Source organism: Stenella coeruleoalba (assembly GCF_951394435.1).
Source record: "Stenella coeruleoalba genome assembly, chromosome: 19".
In the NCBI taxonomy this organism is placed as follows: domain Eukaryota; kingdom Metazoa; phylum Chordata; class Mammalia; order Artiodactyla; family Delphinidae; genus Stenella; species Stenella coeruleoalba.
The window spans coordinates 38322288-38340409 of NC_137165.1; the positions used below are offsets into that span (position 1 = coordinate 38322288).

The window sequence follows — 18122 nt, forward strand, 5'->3', positions numbered from 1 at the left end:
GGAAACATTTCAAACTTTCCTAGATCCAAATGTGGTGATTGTGAAGAAGCTGTTTAACACGTTGTTTTAGGCATGTAAACAAAAGAGAAAAACAAAAAAAAGAGAAGAATAAAATTAAAAGAAAATCCCATTAGGGGACCTGATGGTGCCCAGACCAGAAAGCTGCCTGGCACTGAGCTCAGACAGCTAATCCTGTCCCTCCGGCGCCTGATTTCATTCCCCAGCCAGACCTCCGGGGGCGGGGGTAGCAGGGAGAAGAACCGTAGGCCGGGAGGCCGAGATTCCTAAAGTAGCTGGTGGGGTTGAAAAAGGCACAAGTCGCTGGGTGAAGACTTAAAAATTGAGAGGGCTTCTGGGGAAGCTGCCAGACGACAGATAAGGGACTTAGGGCGCGGAGGGCAGGAGAGACTGTGATTTAGTTTGGTTTGCAGGAATAGGTGATAGCTTTCCTCTTTTTAAAGAGCAGATGCAGAGCATTCAGCCTCGGGCCTCCGGTTGCCCAGGGATTTGGGGGTCTGGGTGTGTGTAGGGGGATATTGACCCTCTCAATCCTGAGCTGAGAAGAGAGAAGCAGCCACTTGTGGCGCTGGAGGGGGGCCCCTGGAGGCACAGGTAGATGCCCTCGAAGCAGGCCCGGCATGGGTGCCTGAAGGGACTCCTCGGCTGCGTAGCGAGAGAAGTTCTCGGCCAGCACCCACGGCACTAAGAGCCTATTCTCAAAGGAAAAATTCCCCAAACCCACCCAGACTAAAGGTCTTTTTCTCCTGTAGTCTTGGCGGGGTATAAATCATCCCTCAGACAGTTTACTCTGACCCAAATTATGCGGTTTGCTGCCATCTACCGTCCGTTTGGAGACATGCGGCTTCGGCGCCGAATGCCCCGCGACACTGCCTGAACCGTGCCCGACGACTGGAGCCCCCGCCGCTCTGGTTCGGCGGGCTTCTGGGGACGTCGGCCCAGATTGACGCTTTCCGCTGGATCTCGGTTCCCGCCTGCCCGCGTGTGAATTGGAGACCAAGCGTCCCCTCCCCCTTGTCAGCCTCATCCCAGCTCCAAACCTGGCGGCTGGCTGAGGGAAGCGGCTTTTTCTAGGGCATATTTAAAAAGGACTAATACTTCATCCCGCCCGCGGGCAGGGGCCCTGAATCAAAGGATTGGGGGATCAGAGTCGAGAGCCCTCTCCCCGCTATCCCCCTCCAAGCTCAAGAGGGGATCACCAGGGCCGCTAGGGAGATCCGAGGCCAAGGCTGTTCAAGGTTTATTTGGTTTTCTTTTCGGCTAAGGGAGGGGTCCCGCAGGGGAGGCGCTGGCCCGGGCAGTTCCACTCGGTTGTCAAAAGACAAACCGAGTCTGTTTTCTCCGGGTTGGGTGGTGGGTCTTGCCAGTTTCTTGGCCATTTGAGTCTGTGGTGAAGGAATTGAGACGAGTTTTCTGGAAACTGTTGGTGTCTTGCAAGTGAGTGTGCGTCCCCTTCCCTATTCCCGATCATTTCAAGCGAAATCGACACAAATATGCTTTGGGAAAAAACGGGGAGTGGGAGTGGGGATCAATCAGTAAGGAACCCTAACCCTTGTAATTTCCGTTCCTGCCGAACCCCTCATACCCACTTGAGCCGACTGCTTTCCCAGAAGCGGGTGGCGAGGGCGGGGGTACGCGCCGCTGCCGCCGAGTTTGAATATTGGCCCCTGTTTCACGGGTTACTGATTAGCTCGGGCTTTCAAGCCGCAGGAGGAAGCTCTGGCCGCTCCTTTCAAGGTGCTGTGGCCCCAGTTCCTGGGCGGGGGCTCCAGGAAATTGCTTGCGGTGCCAGGCAGGCCGAGGTGTTACTAGGGTCTGGCCCGGAGCTGCCGAGGTCGAGGGGCCCAGCGGTACTGGGGGCAAACGCGGGGGCTGCGGCCCGGAGTCTTTGGCGCCTCTCGAGTCTGGGCCGCAGGAGCAGCCCTTTCAGCTCTTCAGCAGAGAGTGACTTTCTGGCGGCTAGAAGGCCCGGCCCAGTGCTGGAGGCCCCGATGGAGCGCTCTCCGAAGGTCTTGGGCCCCTCGGAGGATTTTTTCTTGTGGACAATCCGAAGGACAGATGGGGAGGGTAAGGCGGCTGGTATAGAGGATTGAAACCCTGAAGGGCTCTTAGGGTGCCCAAGGACCTGGGGAGAGGGAGCTGAGCTGCCACTGCTCCCCCCTCCATCAGAGAAGATGCCATTCATTTGCATAATGGAAATGTCTTTGTACTGTGCTTTGGACTGGCCAATTTTAAGGCAATGTTCTCTCTGGACAACTCTCGAAGAGTGGGCGAGGCCACACTGCTCCCTCTGGGAACATTTGTGTTCCCCAAAACCAGAGAATCACAGAGTCTAGGGGAAGAACTGGGTTGAGATGTTTGAATTCACCCCACCCCAATCACAGTTGGGAGTGGGGTGGGGGAAGGTGCCCACAGTCCTAAGAGCTGGGGGTGGGGGGAGCTTTGCAGCTGAGAGGAAGTGGGAAGCCTGGACAATGTCTCAATCCCCTCCCCTCCACACACCTACTGGCAAATATCCTCCCTGAGATTACCGGTGCAGGAGAATTTTACTCCAGAGCTGAGCACAACTTAGACTTTTCCCTGGGAGCTGGAATGTGTGTACGTCCACAGGACCACAGGGTCATAGCTCAGAAAATTACAATTATACATCCTGCCTGTGGGATTTCTATGCAATCCTTCTGTTGTGTACTCAAGACTTAGTACACGTTTATATCCGCCTCTCCATACACACACTTTCTCGTTGAGCAGGGGGAGACACCCCAGACCTGCCGATGGCTGTGCCCACTGTGTATTTACATATTCCCCCTTGGAGACAGACAGACGGCAGTGGACGGAACCACAGACAGATTCATAGAGATCTGGCTCCAGAAGCCAGGCGGCCTCTGGCCCAGCCCTGCCTGCCTGCTCTTTCTCCCAAACAAACGGATCAGACGAATAAACGCTCATAAATACCTCTGGGCTTAGATAAGAGCGATGAGGCGCTATTTCCTTTCATGCCGGACTCCAGGCGCCCAGGCTCTGCCTTTGCGGCTCCATCTCACGACAGGCAACCTGCAGAGGTGAGGTTAATTTGGGGCTGTGACTCTAAGGATAAGGCGATTATTCTTGTGTTTCTATCACAGGGGAAGACTTCCTCCCTCACCAAATCTTATGTTATCCAGGCTTCATGGAAAAGCCCACACCATCCAGTCCTAGTATGAGGACATTGTGGCCAGAGAGGAGGCACAGAGGGCTGAGGCCAAAGGCCCCGCCTCAGGAGCAAGGAGGAGGGAGGTACACGAGGCACTCCCCCCACCTTGCTCCTCCAGCCCAAATGCTCCCCATTCCTCTCCAGGAGTGGGCCTGACCACAGCTGGATTAGAGCACTTATGACTCTCCATCATTAGGAGGCTTGAGTTTATTTTCTTAAATCTTGACAAAACCCCCCAAAGAGTTGGGCTAGGAAGTGGTGGATGGGACAACTGGGAATAGCCACTTAGCCATGAAGTTGCAGCCCAGAAGTTGTCCTGAGTTCAGGGAGCCTTGGAGGCCACTTTGCAAGCAACCAAGTTCCCACCCTTGGTCACCAACTTCAGCCCTCTACCTCTTTTCCTAATGCCTTGTGCCATCTTCAGTGGGCAGAACTGTCCCATAAAAAGGAGTCCAAAGAACAAGTCAGAGAAGGGTCAGCCCGGCCCCTTCATCATCAGGTTTTGTCTCCCACCCTGGCCCTTTCCTGGCCCCAGGTCCAAAGGTTGTCACCCTTTATGCCTAGCCTCCACGTGCACATTAGAATGTTGAAAATACACCATGGCTGAGTCTTCCAGCCTGCCTCCAATGCTCATTTTCCTTAGATGAGAGAGAGAGAGAGAGAGAGTCAGAGATGTACACACTCTCTCACACCAAAGCTTGTAGGTAGCAAGCGGGTGATACAGACATGAGACGTGGTAGGGATTGTAGAGATGCTGAGAGACAAACAGAAGGGTAGTGAGCATCTGGAGAGGGGATACGGAATGATAGTTGTAAGCTGCCTGCTGCAACCCCAGGAGGGCCCAATCCCCCTCTCTCCTTATAAAACTAAACAAAAACCAAGTCTTGAGAAAGAATTAATTTTAAAGAGAACTGCCAGCTTCTGGAGAGACCTGGAAAAGGAGCAAGGGCTCCTCTCTTCCCAGTGGTCTCTGATTGTCTCCAATATCAGGAGGGTTTGAGGACCCAGACCTGGAGGAGGGAACAATTTCTTCCCTGAACCCAGACTTACTGAAACACCTTTGATTCCTAAGAATCTATAGCCCAGTATATTCTAATGTCTTTTGGGGTAGGAGGTGGGGTGGCGGGAGGGTTGCAGGCAGGATAGGGATCAGACAACCTAGGTTGGAGGATGCCTTTCACCCCTCCTCTCCCTATCCCCCTCTTCCCCGTGCCCCTTCCTGTGCCAAGAGCAAGCAGTACACACTAGAACCAGGCAAGATGTCTTGGGCAGCGGCAGCGGTAGCCTTCCCAGAAGCTCCTAGCCTAGCTGCACAACCAGAGGGGGAAGCTTAGCCTCAGACCCTGCTCCCATTTCCCAGTCTTCTGGGTCCTCTGGGCAGCAGGCTCTGGCCTGTCTCTCAGACCACAAGAGTTGCAGAGAAGCAGGAATAACAAACCCAGGCTTGGAGGAGATGCAGTAGAGCTGAGAAACAGGAAAAACGTTTTTCAAAACCTGGGAAGAGAGGGTTTCTTCTTTGCTTCTCGCTTTCTGAAAACAATGCTGATCAGTGGAGAACTCTTCTCCCCTTCTACCAGTACAAACCCCGAGAAAACAGCCTCCTCCTTTAGCTCTCTTCTAAGGAGATTGAGATTCAAGATTCAGAGACATTTACCCACCTTCCCTGGAGGGAATAACCCCTGCCTTGCCTAACCCCAAGCAAAGCAGGGGTTAACTTCTCTGAAAACACAATTAACTTTTTCCTCTTCTGCGTGGGGAGGGGAGGGATATATTTATTTGATCACTGGGGGATGGGGTGGTCTCAATCCAAGTGCTCCCTCCTCCCTCAAAGGCACAGACGCCTCTTTCGCAGACCCTACGTAGGTGGAACAGGACGGGTTGTGCTGTTGGGGAGAGAGAGAGAGAAAGCAGAAGGAGAAGAAGGAGGGGGAAAAAAAAGGTTGATAGGTTTGTGCGCGGGTCCCTAGCGCGGGCTGCGCTCCTCCTGGGTGCTATTTGACAATTCCTGCCTCTGCCATTGGTCAGTGTTGGATCAGATGGTTGTATTTCCTTCTGGCCCTCACTGGCACCTCGCCATCCCCCCTCAGCTAAAACCCAATCTCAGATATACTACTAATAGGCGCGGCGCTCGGACTATAAAACACAACAAATCATAAACCCGGCGGAGCAGCAGCGGCCGCGCGCGCCTCCCCTCCCAATGAGTTCCTATTTCGTGAACTCCACCTTCCCCGTCACTCTGGCCAGCGGGCAGGAGTCCTTCCTGGGCCAGCTCCCGCTCTACTCGTCGGGCTATGCGGACCCGCTGAGGCACTACCCCACGCCCTACGGGCCCGGGCCCGGCCAGGACAAGGGCTTTGCAGCTTCCTCCTATTACCCGCCGGCCGGCAGCGGCTACGGCCGGGCGGCGCCCTGCGACTACGGGCCGGCGCCGGCCTTCTACCGCGAGAAGGAGTCGGCCTGCGCGCTTTCGGGTGCCGACGAGCCGCCCCCGTTCCACCCGGAGCCGCGGAAGTCCGACTGCGCGCAGGACAAGAGCGTGTTCGGCGAGGCGGAGGAGCAGAAGTGCTCCACCCCAGTCTACCCCTGGATGCAGCGGATGAATTCATGCAACAGTGAGTGAGACTTGCTGCGGCCGCCGCGACCCCCACGGGCCCCCCTCCCGGAGCCAGAGCTAGAGAGCACCCCCTTCTCCTCCAGAGAGAGCGTCTCGGGTCGGAGCTTAGGGAAGATTGGGCGCCTGCACCGGTCTCCCGCGCTGCCCTCCCGCCCTCAGGAGTTGCAAAGTTTGCAAAGTCCCAGATGCACTCCGAGTCAGGGGGAATGAGTGTGTTCTCCCGGAGCGCCAGGCCGCAGCCGGGATTCTGGGTCAGGGAGGCGGGCAGGGGCCGCAGTCACTGGCTGGGCTCTCCCTGTCGCCCCCAGCTCTGGTCCGATCCCCCCACCCCAAGACTGTTCATTAAAAACGGAGTGCGTCATGGGAAGAGGGGCGGCGTGACGCTGGCGAGGGAGGGTTGAGTCTGTCCCGGACTGGTTTTCCCTGGGGGTCGGGGGCTGGGGAAAGATGAGGCACCAGGAAAGGGGTGGTAGTCAGAGGAGGGAGGGAGAATAAGGAGAAGAAAGAGAGGGAGCAGGCGGAGGGGAACAGAAGGAGAAGCAGGCGCTGGGATCTCAGGTTGGATTATTTGTCGGCCTTAAGTCCCAAATTGATGTCCATTAAAGGGACACGAAAGTGAGGAGCCCTTAATGCCAACTACGGATCGATCTACGTCATTACGGATTAAGGGCCGGAATCTATCACAGGATGGTGGGGGAGCCAGATGGATGGAAAGAAAAGATGCGGCTAGGAAGAGACATACCTGGCCAGTGCTTTCCCAGCCCCTCCCCCTAGGCTCAGGTGGGATTTAAAACTGCTCCTCCCATCCCCCCACCAAGAATCTAGACAGAAGGCGTAAGCCTAGGAGACCTGGAGGGAATCTGGAGGGGGCGCTGGAGGAGTGAGGAAGGAAGGGGGGCAGGGAAACAGGGAGAGTGGAGGGCATCCCGGGACAGGCTAGAGTCCCCGTTCGAGGGTCGAGTGGGGGAGGGGGGCTCTGGCCCTGGTGACCCCAGGCCTCAGCATCTCCTCTCTGCGTAACAGGTTCCTCCTTTGGGCCCAGTGGCCGGCGAGGCCGCCAGACCTACACGCGCTACCAGACGCTGGAGCTGGAGAAGGAGTTTCACTACAATCGCTACCTGACGCGGCGGCGGCGCATCGAGATAGCGCACGCCCTGTGCCTGACGGAAAGGCAGATCAAGATCTGGTTCCAGAACCGGCGCATGAAGTGGAAAAAGGAGAGCAAACTGCTCAGCGCGTCTCAGCTCAGTGCCGAGGAGGAAGAAGAAAAACCAGCTGAATGAAGGCGCTGGAAGGGGGCGGGGGGACGCGAAGGGAGAGGCCTTCGGGGAGCCGAGGGCATCGGAGAGCCCCGAGAAGGCTCTGCGGGCGGGGGAGCCTGGGGACCTGCTCTCCAGCGCGCGACAGGCGGGGCCACTGCTCTCCTGGATGCCCCCGCCCGCAAAGCTCTCGCTGGGCGCTGGGAGGCCGCGCTGCCTGAGCCCAGCCAGCACCCCAGCGCCCCCTCCATCCCCGTGGAACCTCCTCAGCCCAAAGAGGCTCCCCCGTGAGAACTGAGGACCGGACTCACTTGATGTTTCCTGGAAGCAGAGCAAAACGCTCTTGTCCGTGTCGCGTCTCATTTCGTCCATGTCCCCCGTGCACGGTTCAATGGTAGATTCGCAGTCCCCTCAGCGGGGGCCTCGAAGACTCCCTGACCCCAGACCTCTCTCCCAGCCCCTCCCCAAAGCCACTGGAAGGAGCACATACTACCTAGAAGTAAGAAGAGGAGCCCCAGAAGAAAACAAAGTTCTATTTTATTAATTTTCTATGTGTTGTGTTTGTAGTCTTGTTTTAGCTCTGGACGTGAAATACTTCGGTAATAATATTAATATTATTAATAATGATAATAATAATAATAAAGACGTAAAACCTCGCTGCTGGGTCACCTCTGCTCCTCCCCTGCCACTCCCCTACCCCCACCGCCACCCCTGCGTCCCCGTGCCGGAAACTCCGCAGCAAAGGCAGGAGCCCTGGTCGGCCCCAGAGGGCTCGGAAGTTACAGTTGCGATAAAGGCTGCAGCGGTTCGGCCCAAGCTCCAGCGCTTCACCTCGCCGGTGTTGAGGCTCACAACGGCCTCTCCTGGTGCGGAATTGGGGGACGGAGAAGGGCCGTTTCCCTCTTAGTCTCTAGCATTTCCTCGTTTGTCCGTGGCACGAGGGACGCCACCAAGGCCCTCCAGCCGGGAGCTCTTGCAGAGACTGAGCCAGGCGGGTCTCAGTGCCTCAGCAGCGCTGTTCTCTCCACAGGATCGCCAAGGCCCGTGGTCTTTGGCCTGCCCACATGGCCTGGTCTCCGCCGGCCTTGGCCCTCGGCTCCTGGCCTAAATTGGGGCCACCGGATATCTATCTCTTTGCCCTCAGCTGAAGACTCCCGGCACCCCTTCCTGCCTCAAGTAGTAGCTCAGCGACAAGTAGGGGAATGTGAAGCCGCCGGGAGGCGCCGGGCGAAGGGCAAGACTTTCCCCCTGCTCTTTGGAGACCTGAGGGCAGGAGGCCAGGTGATGGGGCAGTTCGGTCTCATCCCATCAACAAAAACCGACCCATTCTCTCCCCACCCCCACCCTCACCCTCACCCTCACCCTCACCCAGGCGGCAAGCTGCGGAGACTGTTTTCCTTTCTTCCTCCTCCCTCTCTCTCCCTTTTTTATTTTTAAAGAAAATAGCCGCCTGGCAGAAGGGGCCCAGCTGTGGCGGTCTTTGGCCGCCCAGCGCGCTCAGCAAGGGGCCGCGGGTCCTCGGAACCCTTTTCCGGGGAAGGAGTGGGCCGCTGGGCAAATTCTGAAACTACCCAGACGCCAGCAAGGGGTCTCAAGTGGGGCATCCCAAGGCAGTAGCGGGCATCTGGTGAGAAGGCGAAAGGATTCTGCCTTGGTCCCAAACTCTCAGGACCATGTTTACACCCAAACCCCAGCCCCGACACGGTCGTCTCCACCGTTTTTCTCGCAACTAGGCCACTTAGCCCCAGCCGGCCTCTTCCTTTGGGGTCTCTGTCTTGCTCTGCCCTTCTTCCATCCTGGGCTAAGGATGAGGAAGAGGTCAGAAAGAGGATTTCAAACTTCCAAGGGAACAAGGAGAAGCGAAGGCTTCTCCTTCGAACCCTCAGCTTAGCCTCACCGGCTCAGCTTGGATGCTGTGGACGGGCCACTGCATCCCGGTCAGGAAGCAGGCCAGGCTGAGCTCACAGGGGAAACCCTTTGCAATCATTGTTTTTCACACACATCTTCCAACCTCTCCCCCATTTCCGTCCCCAACTCGGAGACTTGCAAAGCCCGAGTAAGGAAAGAGCAACTCAATCTTGGGTCATCTTATCCAGAGTTGTTATAATAATAATAATAAAAACGACAGGGAGAAGGACCGATGGACAGACGAACTCCACTCCCGAGAAAGTGGGTAAAGGCTCGACCGGGTTTCTCCTCTAAAAGATTCAACCCTGTGGGTGAGTCTAGGCCGGGTTTCTTTCGAGCCCCGCGGTTGCACGGAGCCGGCAGGGAGGCAGCTGTCGCCGCCATGGCTGTCTGCGGCCCGCGCTCCCGCCGTTCGCCGGGAGGTGGCGCGCTCTGCTCAGAGGCCGCCGCCAACCTTCTCCCTGTTTCTCCCCCTTCTCCTTTTTCCCCCTCTCTCGGAGGCTCGCATTGAATCGGCCCTAACGATTCTCGGATCGTCATTATTTGTAACCATAGAGCATGAATTACCTCTTGAGGTCATCAGCGAGAATTTACGACTGGTCAACAAAAGCACGTGATTCCCTAACGCCCCCCCATCCCCCTTCCACCCCCCCCATATTTGGCCGCATACATAGCAAAACGAAGTACAGTGCATCGCTATAATTCATTAATACATCATAAATCGTGAAGCACAGGGTTATAACGACCACGATCCACAAATCAAGCCCTCCAAAATCACCCAAATGAGCTCGTACTTTGTAAACTCCTTCTCGGGGCGTTATCCAAATGGCCCGGACTATCAGTTGCTAAATTATGGCAGTGGCAGCTCTCTGAGCGGCTCTTACAGGGATCCCGCTGCCATGCACACCGGCTCTTACGGCTACAATTACAATGGGATGGACCTCAGCGTCAACCGCTCCTCGGCCTCCTCCAGCCACTTTGGGGCGGTGGGCGAGAGCTCGCGCGCCTTCCCTGCGCCCTCCCAGGAGCCCCGCTTCAGGCAAGCGGCGTCGAGCTGCTCCCTGTCCTCGCCCGAGTCCCTGCCCTGCACCAACGGCGACAGCCACGGCGCCAAGCCCTCTGCTTCGTCCCCCTCCGACCAGGCGACCCCGGCCAGCTCCAGCGCCAATTTCACCGAAATAGACGAGGCCAGCGTGTCCTCGGAGCCCGAGGAAGCGGCGAGCCAGCTAAGCAGCCCAAGCCTAGCTCGGGCGCAGCCAGAGCCCATGGCCACCTCCACAGCCGCGCCCGAGGGGCAGACTCCGCAGATATTCCCCTGGATGAGGAAGCTTCACATCAGCCATGGTAATTCTCGCTCTCGCTCCCCTTTTTGTCTTCTCGGCTTTCCTTCTCCGCGTTTGAGGGGGGGGGCGGCGGCGAGGAGAACTTGGCTTTTCCTCAAATATAGATTTCTTTCCTCCAGAGGGGAAGAAGTCTCTAAGAGGGTCCTCACAGCTCAGCTCGGGGGGACAGAGCCAAAGAAGGTCTTTAGCTGGGGGTTTGGGGAGGAGTATTTTTAATAATTTGTTCCCAGATTCGCCTTAGGTTTTATTTGCCCAGCTTGAACTAGCTTTAGGATGAAGGATGAGGTTTATGTAACATGGGGAAGGATCCTGCTTTGCCCCCGAAATTTTGAGACTGTTTCTAGCAGAGGAGGGGCGAGCAGTAAAACGAGCCTTCCAGGGCAAAAGTGCAACCGTTCTCCTCCCTCCCGGGGTGAGCGACCGCCTGAGCCCAGCGAAGGGTGAGGCACAGGGAGGGAGCAAGAGACAAAGCCGGGCGCACTCGCTGCCAGCAGAAGTGGGGGCTGCAGGAGAAAGGGGTGCAGAAAGCGAGCTCGGATGCGGGCATCTGGAGTGGGGAGAATTGGAGCTGCGGTGAGCTGGGTGCCAGGGACGCCTGGGTCCTGCTCCACGCCCCCCTCCCACCCAGGGCCCCCTCCCTTAACCGGAATAACGTTGCCTCGCTGCTCTGTCTGCTCCAGATATGACCGGGCCGGACGGGAAAAGGGCCCGGACCGCTTATACCCGCTACCAGACCCTAGAGCTGGAGAAGGAGTTCCACTTCAACCGCTACCTGACGCGGCGGCGGCGCATCGAGATCGCCCACGCGCTCTGCCTGTCCGAGCGCCAGATCAAGATCTGGTTCCAGAACCGGCGCATGAAGTGGAAGAAAGACAACAAACTGAAAAGTATGAGCCTGGCTACAGCCGGCAGCGCCTTCCAGCCCTGAGCCCGCCGGGAGGAGCCCCGGGCGGCCCAAGAGCCCGTGCTGCTCCCAGCCCTGGCCCCTCCAAGCCTCCCCGCGCTGCCGCTGCCCGCTGGGGACCGGTTCCCACGAGCCTGCCTCGCCCGGGCCTTGTGCTACGATTTTTCGTTTGGTCTTAAGTCTTCCTGTGGCTCCCTCTCTCTTGGACTGGTTAATCTTGTTATTATTGTAATAATAATGATAATTATTATTTTCCCACCATGCTCCCCACTCCCCTCTGCTCACCCCAAATCCGCCAGTGTTTCTGAACGTTCGTGTCTGTGGTTGCACTCCTTCCCCCAGGACAAAAAGAAACTCGCATGTTTAATGTGAACTTTCCCCTCCCCATCTGTGTTCTTCTAACTTATTTATAAAAGGATGATCGCTGTATTTTGAGTTTCAGCTAGAAACTTCTCTAAAAGGGGCAGCAGTTGAGGTCGGATAGTGCCGCAGCACCGGGCCCAGCTGAGCTGGCCTCGGAGACCGGAGTCCATGACTGTGTCTCATTCCACCTTCCTCTTCCTCCTCCCTCCCCACTCCCAGGCCCAAGTCTCCCAAGACTTGGTCCTGGGGTGGGAGGGGGCCGGGGAGGACCAAAGGGTGATGTCGAGAAGAGGGCCGGTAAATACTGAGATTTAAGTTCCTGCCGCCTGGGTAGGCCCCACAAGGCCTGGTCCTGGAGCATCCGGAAACAAAAATAACCCTCAGTGTAAAATGTCGTGTGTATTTCTCTGTGAATTCATGGGTCTGGCATAGAGGGCCCAGAGCTTGTAAATATGGGGATAGTCTGGGTCAGACCTATCCTCTCCTCCCTACCCATTTCACTTCCAAGACCATTTGTAGTGAGCGAGTGGATGCTGTGCTACATGTGAAATCTGTCTTTGCCGGGCGGGCCTGTCTCAGTGATTCGCTTTTGGTATTTGTTTGTAGCTTTCCTTGAAGTCAAATAAATGTTTCCCCTCCTCCACTGCCCTTCCACTTGTCTTTTCTCTGGGGCCTGCCTCTCCCATCACCGGGCACACCCTAGACCATTCTTGATAGATCTGGGGTGTAGGGAAGGGAAAGCAGGACGCTCACCAGCAGCCCCTCTCAACCACCTATGTCTCTGCTTGGTCAGCGGTACTTGGGCTAGGGGACAGGCTTTCATGCCTGGGGGACTGAGAGACCCAGGAACCCCACATGAGCCTGGGGCAAGGGGCAAGGGGCAAGGCTGGGGCGAAAAGCAAGCCTTTGCTGAGCTGGACTCCACCCTGGCCTTCCACCAGCTGGCCAAAAAGTCTCTGGAAACCTCTTAGCGGAAAGTAATCTGGGCCTAAGTCCTGAGCAGGAGGCTCCTGGCCTTTTGGCGGTGAAACAGGCCTGCCCAGCGCCACTGTCCCCTGGTCCAAATCCCAATTCAGCTCTGCCACCCACTAAGGCCAAAAAAACCAAAAAAAAATCAGCTCAATTTCAAAGGTTTCCTCTCACCCTCAGTCTTCTCTACACTTATCAAGGGCTTCCTCTCTCCAGGGGCCCAACTGACCTGCCCTCTTGATTAGGAGCTGGGGTCCCTCCTGGAAGACCCTTGGTTCCCCCATCAACTGGACTGGCTCAGGGCCAGGGGCCAGTCCTCCTCCATCCAAGTCAGCCTCCACCCTGAGCACAAGTCAAGTCTGGACACTTACCCGGTCAATCCCTTCCAGCTTGGCCCAACTTCTTACAGGACTTGTGGGGGGAGGGGAGCTGGTGAGGAGGCAGCTGAGGGTCTTGGTGGCTCTACTGGGCCTTCCTTCCCCCTTCCCCCTTGACTTTGTCCCCCTTTGCCCATAGCAAACTATCCCAAAAGTCGCTATGACATTTAGATGTCAAATGGATAGGGGTTTTATCTTGAAGTTAGATCGTAAAAATCGCGGAGAAGTCAGACAGATACCCCTCACTGGCTCGAGAAAGTCACGTGAGGTCCATAAAGTTAGTTTTATGGTTTTGGGGAGTTGACACCGCGCGGTATATTTCACATTCTCCAGAATGTTAAGTGACACTTTAACTGCTCGCAGTGGTAGGGAAGGGGGCAGAGGTAGGTGAGCGCTCTCCCAGCCCAGAAGGCGGTGGTGTGGCAGCAGCCCAGGCCCAGCTCTCCCACAGTAAGTCGCTTCCAGTTTTTGCTTTTCCCCTCGCAATTGTGGGGCTTGGAACTGGGGGAAGGAAACCTTGCCTCCGGCAGGACTGTGGGATGATAAGTAGGGGAAATTTAGCCTGATTTTGCACCAAGTTCTGACCAGCTGGGTGTCTGAAGAGGGGCACTCAGTTCCGTTCAATAAGGCCTTTGCAGTCCGGGGTGCCTGGTTTTATTTGCCGGAGTGTCTGAGTCTTTGTGGGGAAAAAGCTTGCGTGGGTTCCTTCAGTGCCCTTGGAAATTTAGGGGGCAAGAAGGAGGGGTGTTTACTGCTGAAGGGAGGGCCCCGTATGTGTGTGGGGGGGGGGCCACTTCACTACTGGGTATCTTCAGACAGACATCTCCCCACCCCCAGGAAAGGAACTTTATGACATTCATTTGTCAGGGGTGTGTGGGAGCGAGCCGCCGGGCACTTTTATCTGCATACATCTGAGCTGAGAAAAAGTCCGGGGAAAGGCTAACGCAGCTGCTGTGGGCTGCCTTGCACTGGGACACTCTCTGGCTTTTAGATCTTTGAACCCCGTGAAAGGGGGTACCCCTGCTTCTCTATGGTCTCATTGGGGCATTCAGGGATGGGGAGCATGGCACTTTTGCATCCAACTTCAGCCTTTTGGTCCCAGGCCAACCTTCTGGCTTGGCTCTATGTAGGGTCCTGAGGTCCAAGCAGGGAGCAGACAGAGGGTGAATTTCCCTCAAATTCCTGGCCAGGAGTGGGGGGGAGGGGAGAGCTTCTTTTTTTATCTGGAGGATGTAGGTGTTTAAGTAGATCCCTGGAAATCCCTCCAAAAATAAAACTTGCTGAAGAACACACAGCCCCAACTGTCAGGAGAATAAAAAGGGACTTAGGAGCTGGGAGAGAAAATTGGAAAGGTGCTCGTTTCCTCTCCTCTCCTCTCCTTCCTCCTTCTTCTCTCCCTACCAGAGCCTAGAGGCCCCTTTGTTTTGTGGCACCACAAACCAGAAGGATTTTATTATTTGACTCCCTGGGGCCCATTATTTTCTAAGGATAAGTCACCCTCCTTCTAAAAACTGGAGGTCTCTTCCTCACCAAACTGACCTCCCAATTTTAAGACCCATGGGGGGGTCAACCACCCTGTCACTCCTGCTTTTGCCAGCCCACCCTCTCTGGATTTAGCTCGTCAGTTCCCATTGTCCCTGGAATTGGTCCTGTGGCATCTTAAGGGGTTTCTGATCTTTGGGACAAGGAGAGGGTGACAAGATTCTCCCCATTTCACATTAAAGAACATCTGCACTCTCTCCTAATTTCCTCTCTCTCCTGCAGCTGCTCTCTATTCCCTGAGCTCTGCATTCCCTGCCCAGGCCTGATTTACGGGAGACCTTTCACAGGCTTTGAGTGCAAAGAGGACAGAGGGCTTGGGGTCCTCACCTTACTGTGAAGACACATCTCCCCCGAAACGATGGGGCATTTGTATCCCATGGAAAGGAGACTCTGGTCAGTTCCCAAAGGATGTCGAGCACCATTTAAAATACCAATAAATTTTGGAGGCATAACTTCCACAGGCTTCCACTCTGGACAAGGCAAATGAGTTGAATGAGATGCAAAGGAAGAGTGCAGTGGGCACAGAATCTGACCTGGGGTCTCCTGGGAAACCCCACTCCTATTGTGCCCCTGGTCTCACTCTGATGCCGCCAGCCACCCTCTCTCAGAAACCCCAGACCACCGGGACTGCCACTAAAGATTTTCTGGCCCCCTCCCGCATCAGTCCTGCAAACTCTGATATAGAATATCTGGGGCCAGCGGCCCAGGGACATCTGCTGAGCATATCTAGAGAGATTTTCCGGAGTGGTGAAGAGCAGCTCTGGCGGGGGTGCCCACTTCTGCTGCAACAGCCAGAACGCTTGAAGGGTCTCCTCCGGCTCTGAGCAGATCCTACCTGGAGAAGACCCCACCCTAGCTGGGCTTTCCTCTTCCCCACTTCAGGTTTTCTGGGCAACTGTCTCCCCTGAACCCCAGCAAGGACGTGTTGGGGGAGAGGATGAGAGTTTTCCAATGGTTTCTGGTGCAAAGGAACTCTCTCTGCCCCAGACCTGTGTCCTCCTCTCCAGTCTTCCTCAAGACGTTCTCAGGGAAAGCTGTTTCTCTCTCTCCTCTCCCATCTGGTTCCCCTCCCCAGCTGGGTCCAGGCCCCAACTCTCTGAGCTGCAGGCCAGAACCCACTAGTCAAATCCTCATGCTATCCATCGGCACCCTCCACCTGGGCAGGGCAGAGGAGGTCAGCAGCGGGAGGGTAAGGCTACATTTCCCTTTTCCCTCTGAGGCCAGCTTGACCACTACTGAATGGACAATTTAATTTTGTTTTGTTTTATTTGGTTATTTTTTGGGTTTGGTTTTTTGTTTTGTTTCTCCGAGGCTTCGGGGTAGGAGGAAGTATAAAGAAATGTAAACAGGAAAGCCAGCCGGGCCTGGAGTTCCAAGCGCCCATATTTCATCGGCTTCCTCTCGGTAACTGCAACAGGGACACTTAACTCTTCCCTGGCTGTGAGAAGTATTCTCTGGGGTTTGGGGGGGCAGGGTATGGGGGCAGGATCCACGTGGAAGCTCCTCTCTTGGGCTGGTTCCTTTATCCTTGGGGTTTGGATGCTGAGGTGGAAGCCAAGGATTCAGAGCAAGGGAGAAGTGAACCGTTCAGCACAGTCCCCCAGACTCAGTCCCTTTCGGGACAGAGCAGAGAAGGCGCTTGCCTGCATGGGTTTCCCAGCTTGGGGACCAACCCGGCCAACCAAGGAGAATGGAGCTTAGCAAGAACCTTTCCCCTCTTTCAGCGGAGAGCCCACTGGTCACTGTTTCCATTTTTTGGAGTTTCTCAGAGTAATCGGATTTCGAGGCTGGGATCTGCCCACAGCGGGATTTATCGATTGCTGCAGCGCTGTTACACATCCATATTAATTAACCCAGACACCGCCTGGAAACCGAGCTGCTTGGGGTGGGGGAGGGGAGAAATGGGGGCCCTAAAGAGAATGGACATTTCTCGGTAAGCCGTGCCCCGGGTTTCAGATTGGAGAATCGCTCCCCTCAAGAAACACGTGTCTTCCCCAAGCTCCATGTCCCTCGACTTCTCAGCAAGAAGGGTAAGCCTGACTTACTCTCCACAGTCGGACTCCACACACAAGTCTCCTCTGGGGTGGAATTAGACACCTCCCAGGCCCAACACTTCCTTGTCAGAGTTAGTTTGCCCCAGCGCTCGGATGGATGTATCCTCTGGTGGTTGTTCCCAGCACGACTTTTCTAGAGGGGCTAACACCCCCTCCCCACCTTCCTTTCAACTTCCCCAAGGTAGAAGCTTTTTATGGTTTTCTGGCTTGTTTTTAGTGTTTGTTGGTGATGGTAGTGATGTCTTTCCCCTTCCTCCTACCCCTCCCTCCAAAAAGTGATTAAAATCTGTTAAAGGATTTAATTAAGAGAGTTAAATGAAAAGGAAGGAGGCGCAAATGAGTTTGGGGAAAAAACCCACACCAAAAGCTATTCTCAACGATTAAATCGCCATTTTAACAATATAATGGAGTTTGCATCCTGAAAGGGGAAATCAACGCTCATATCTCATCAATAATTCATAGAGTCCGGGATCACGCAGAGGTCAGCAGACAGGGCCGGAGCGCCGGCCTACTTGGGGCTCCGAGCCGCTGCCGCATACATTACGTGCCGCTGGCCGCACCGCCGCCACCTCCATCGCTCCCAGCCGGGCTGGGGGCAGGCCCACAGGTTTAGACCGATTTCCCCTCCTTTTGGCGAATTGATTGAGACCCAGATTTCGGGCTCCAAGAGGAAGTGGGGTATTTAGGAGACTGGAGAGGATTGGACTTCGGGCAGTTCTGGACCTGTCGGACCCCGAATATCAGCACCTTTATAACTTTTAATCCCCTTTTCTCCCCCTTCTTTCTCCTTTCTCTATGATTTAGGCGTCCTCTGTCCTGTCTTTTCTCTCCCTAAATCTCGTCTTCGCATCTTCTAGCTTTTCCTCCCTAGCTGCACAGCCACGCTCTGGTCTTTCTCTCCGAGTGGATTCGGGCTGAGCCCCCAGAGCTGCGGCCTCGGTGCAGCCTCTGAGCGCGGCGGCTGACTTTGGCTGCGGCGATCCGTGACCTCGGAGCCCAGCGGGGTAGGGACGAATGTGTCTAGAGAGGAAAGGTACTTCGCAGGCCCGAACACCGCTTGCCTAGCCAAGACATGACCCAGGAGGGCCAGGTGGAGAGGAGGGATTCAGCCTGAAAAGAAGCGTTTAGGGGAGCGGAAGGGGGAAAGTCCCTGCATGTGGGAACATCTCCTCTTTGGGGCTTGGAGACACGATGGAGCATAATCCCTGTATATCGGAGCTTCTGCTTGTTCCAGTCTCTTTTTCTCTGTGTGTGTCTCTCTCTCTCTTTTCTGTTTTCCGACCCCCAAGGGCCCCAAGGAAAGGAGGAACAAAATCCTTCTCTATGAGAAGTGGGGGCTTGGGAAGCGATATTTGGGAGCAAAGGAAACCGAAACAGCGCAGGTCGCCGCGCGGCCGCTGCGTTGGCCGAGAGGCAGAGGCTGAGGCTGTAACGTCCCCGAGCTGCCAGTAGAGTCCGCCTTAGACCAAGTTCACAGCCAGGCTGGAGCCTCCAAGGCGCCAGCGAGCGGCCGCGCAAGGTGGCCCCGGGCCCGCTGGGCCTCGCAAAGCCTGGACGCTGAGCTCTCTCTCCAGCCTTTTG

At 55.8% G+C, this 18122-nt stretch overlaps 3 protein-coding genes across 3 annotated transcripts in view; all 3 read left to right on the forward strand.

Moving 5' to 3' along the window:
* HOXB7 (homeobox B7) overlaps positions 1-18122 on the forward strand; it is a gene marked incomplete at its 3' end in the record, with an annotated part of 498962 nt that overhangs the window by 7288 nt on the left and 473552 nt on the right. The window lies entirely within an intron of this gene.
* HOXB6 (homeobox B6) lies at positions 5308-7713 on the forward strand. The gene is made up of 2 exons (XM_079904688.1): positions 5308-5820; positions 6846-7713. Exons 1-2 carry the CDS (start codon positions 5406-5408, stop codon positions 7103-7105), a joined length of 675 nt encoding a protein of 224 aa, XP_079760814.1. The 5' UTR covers positions 5308-5405; the 3' UTR covers positions 7106-7713.
* Positions 9711-12104, forward strand: HOXB5 (homeobox B5). The gene is made up of 2 exons (XM_079905034.1): positions 9711-10333; positions 11013-12104. Exons 1-2 carry the CDS (start codon positions 9772-9774, stop codon positions 11258-11260), a joined length of 810 nt encoding a protein of 269 aa, XP_079761160.1. The 5' UTR covers positions 9711-9771; the 3' UTR covers positions 11261-12104.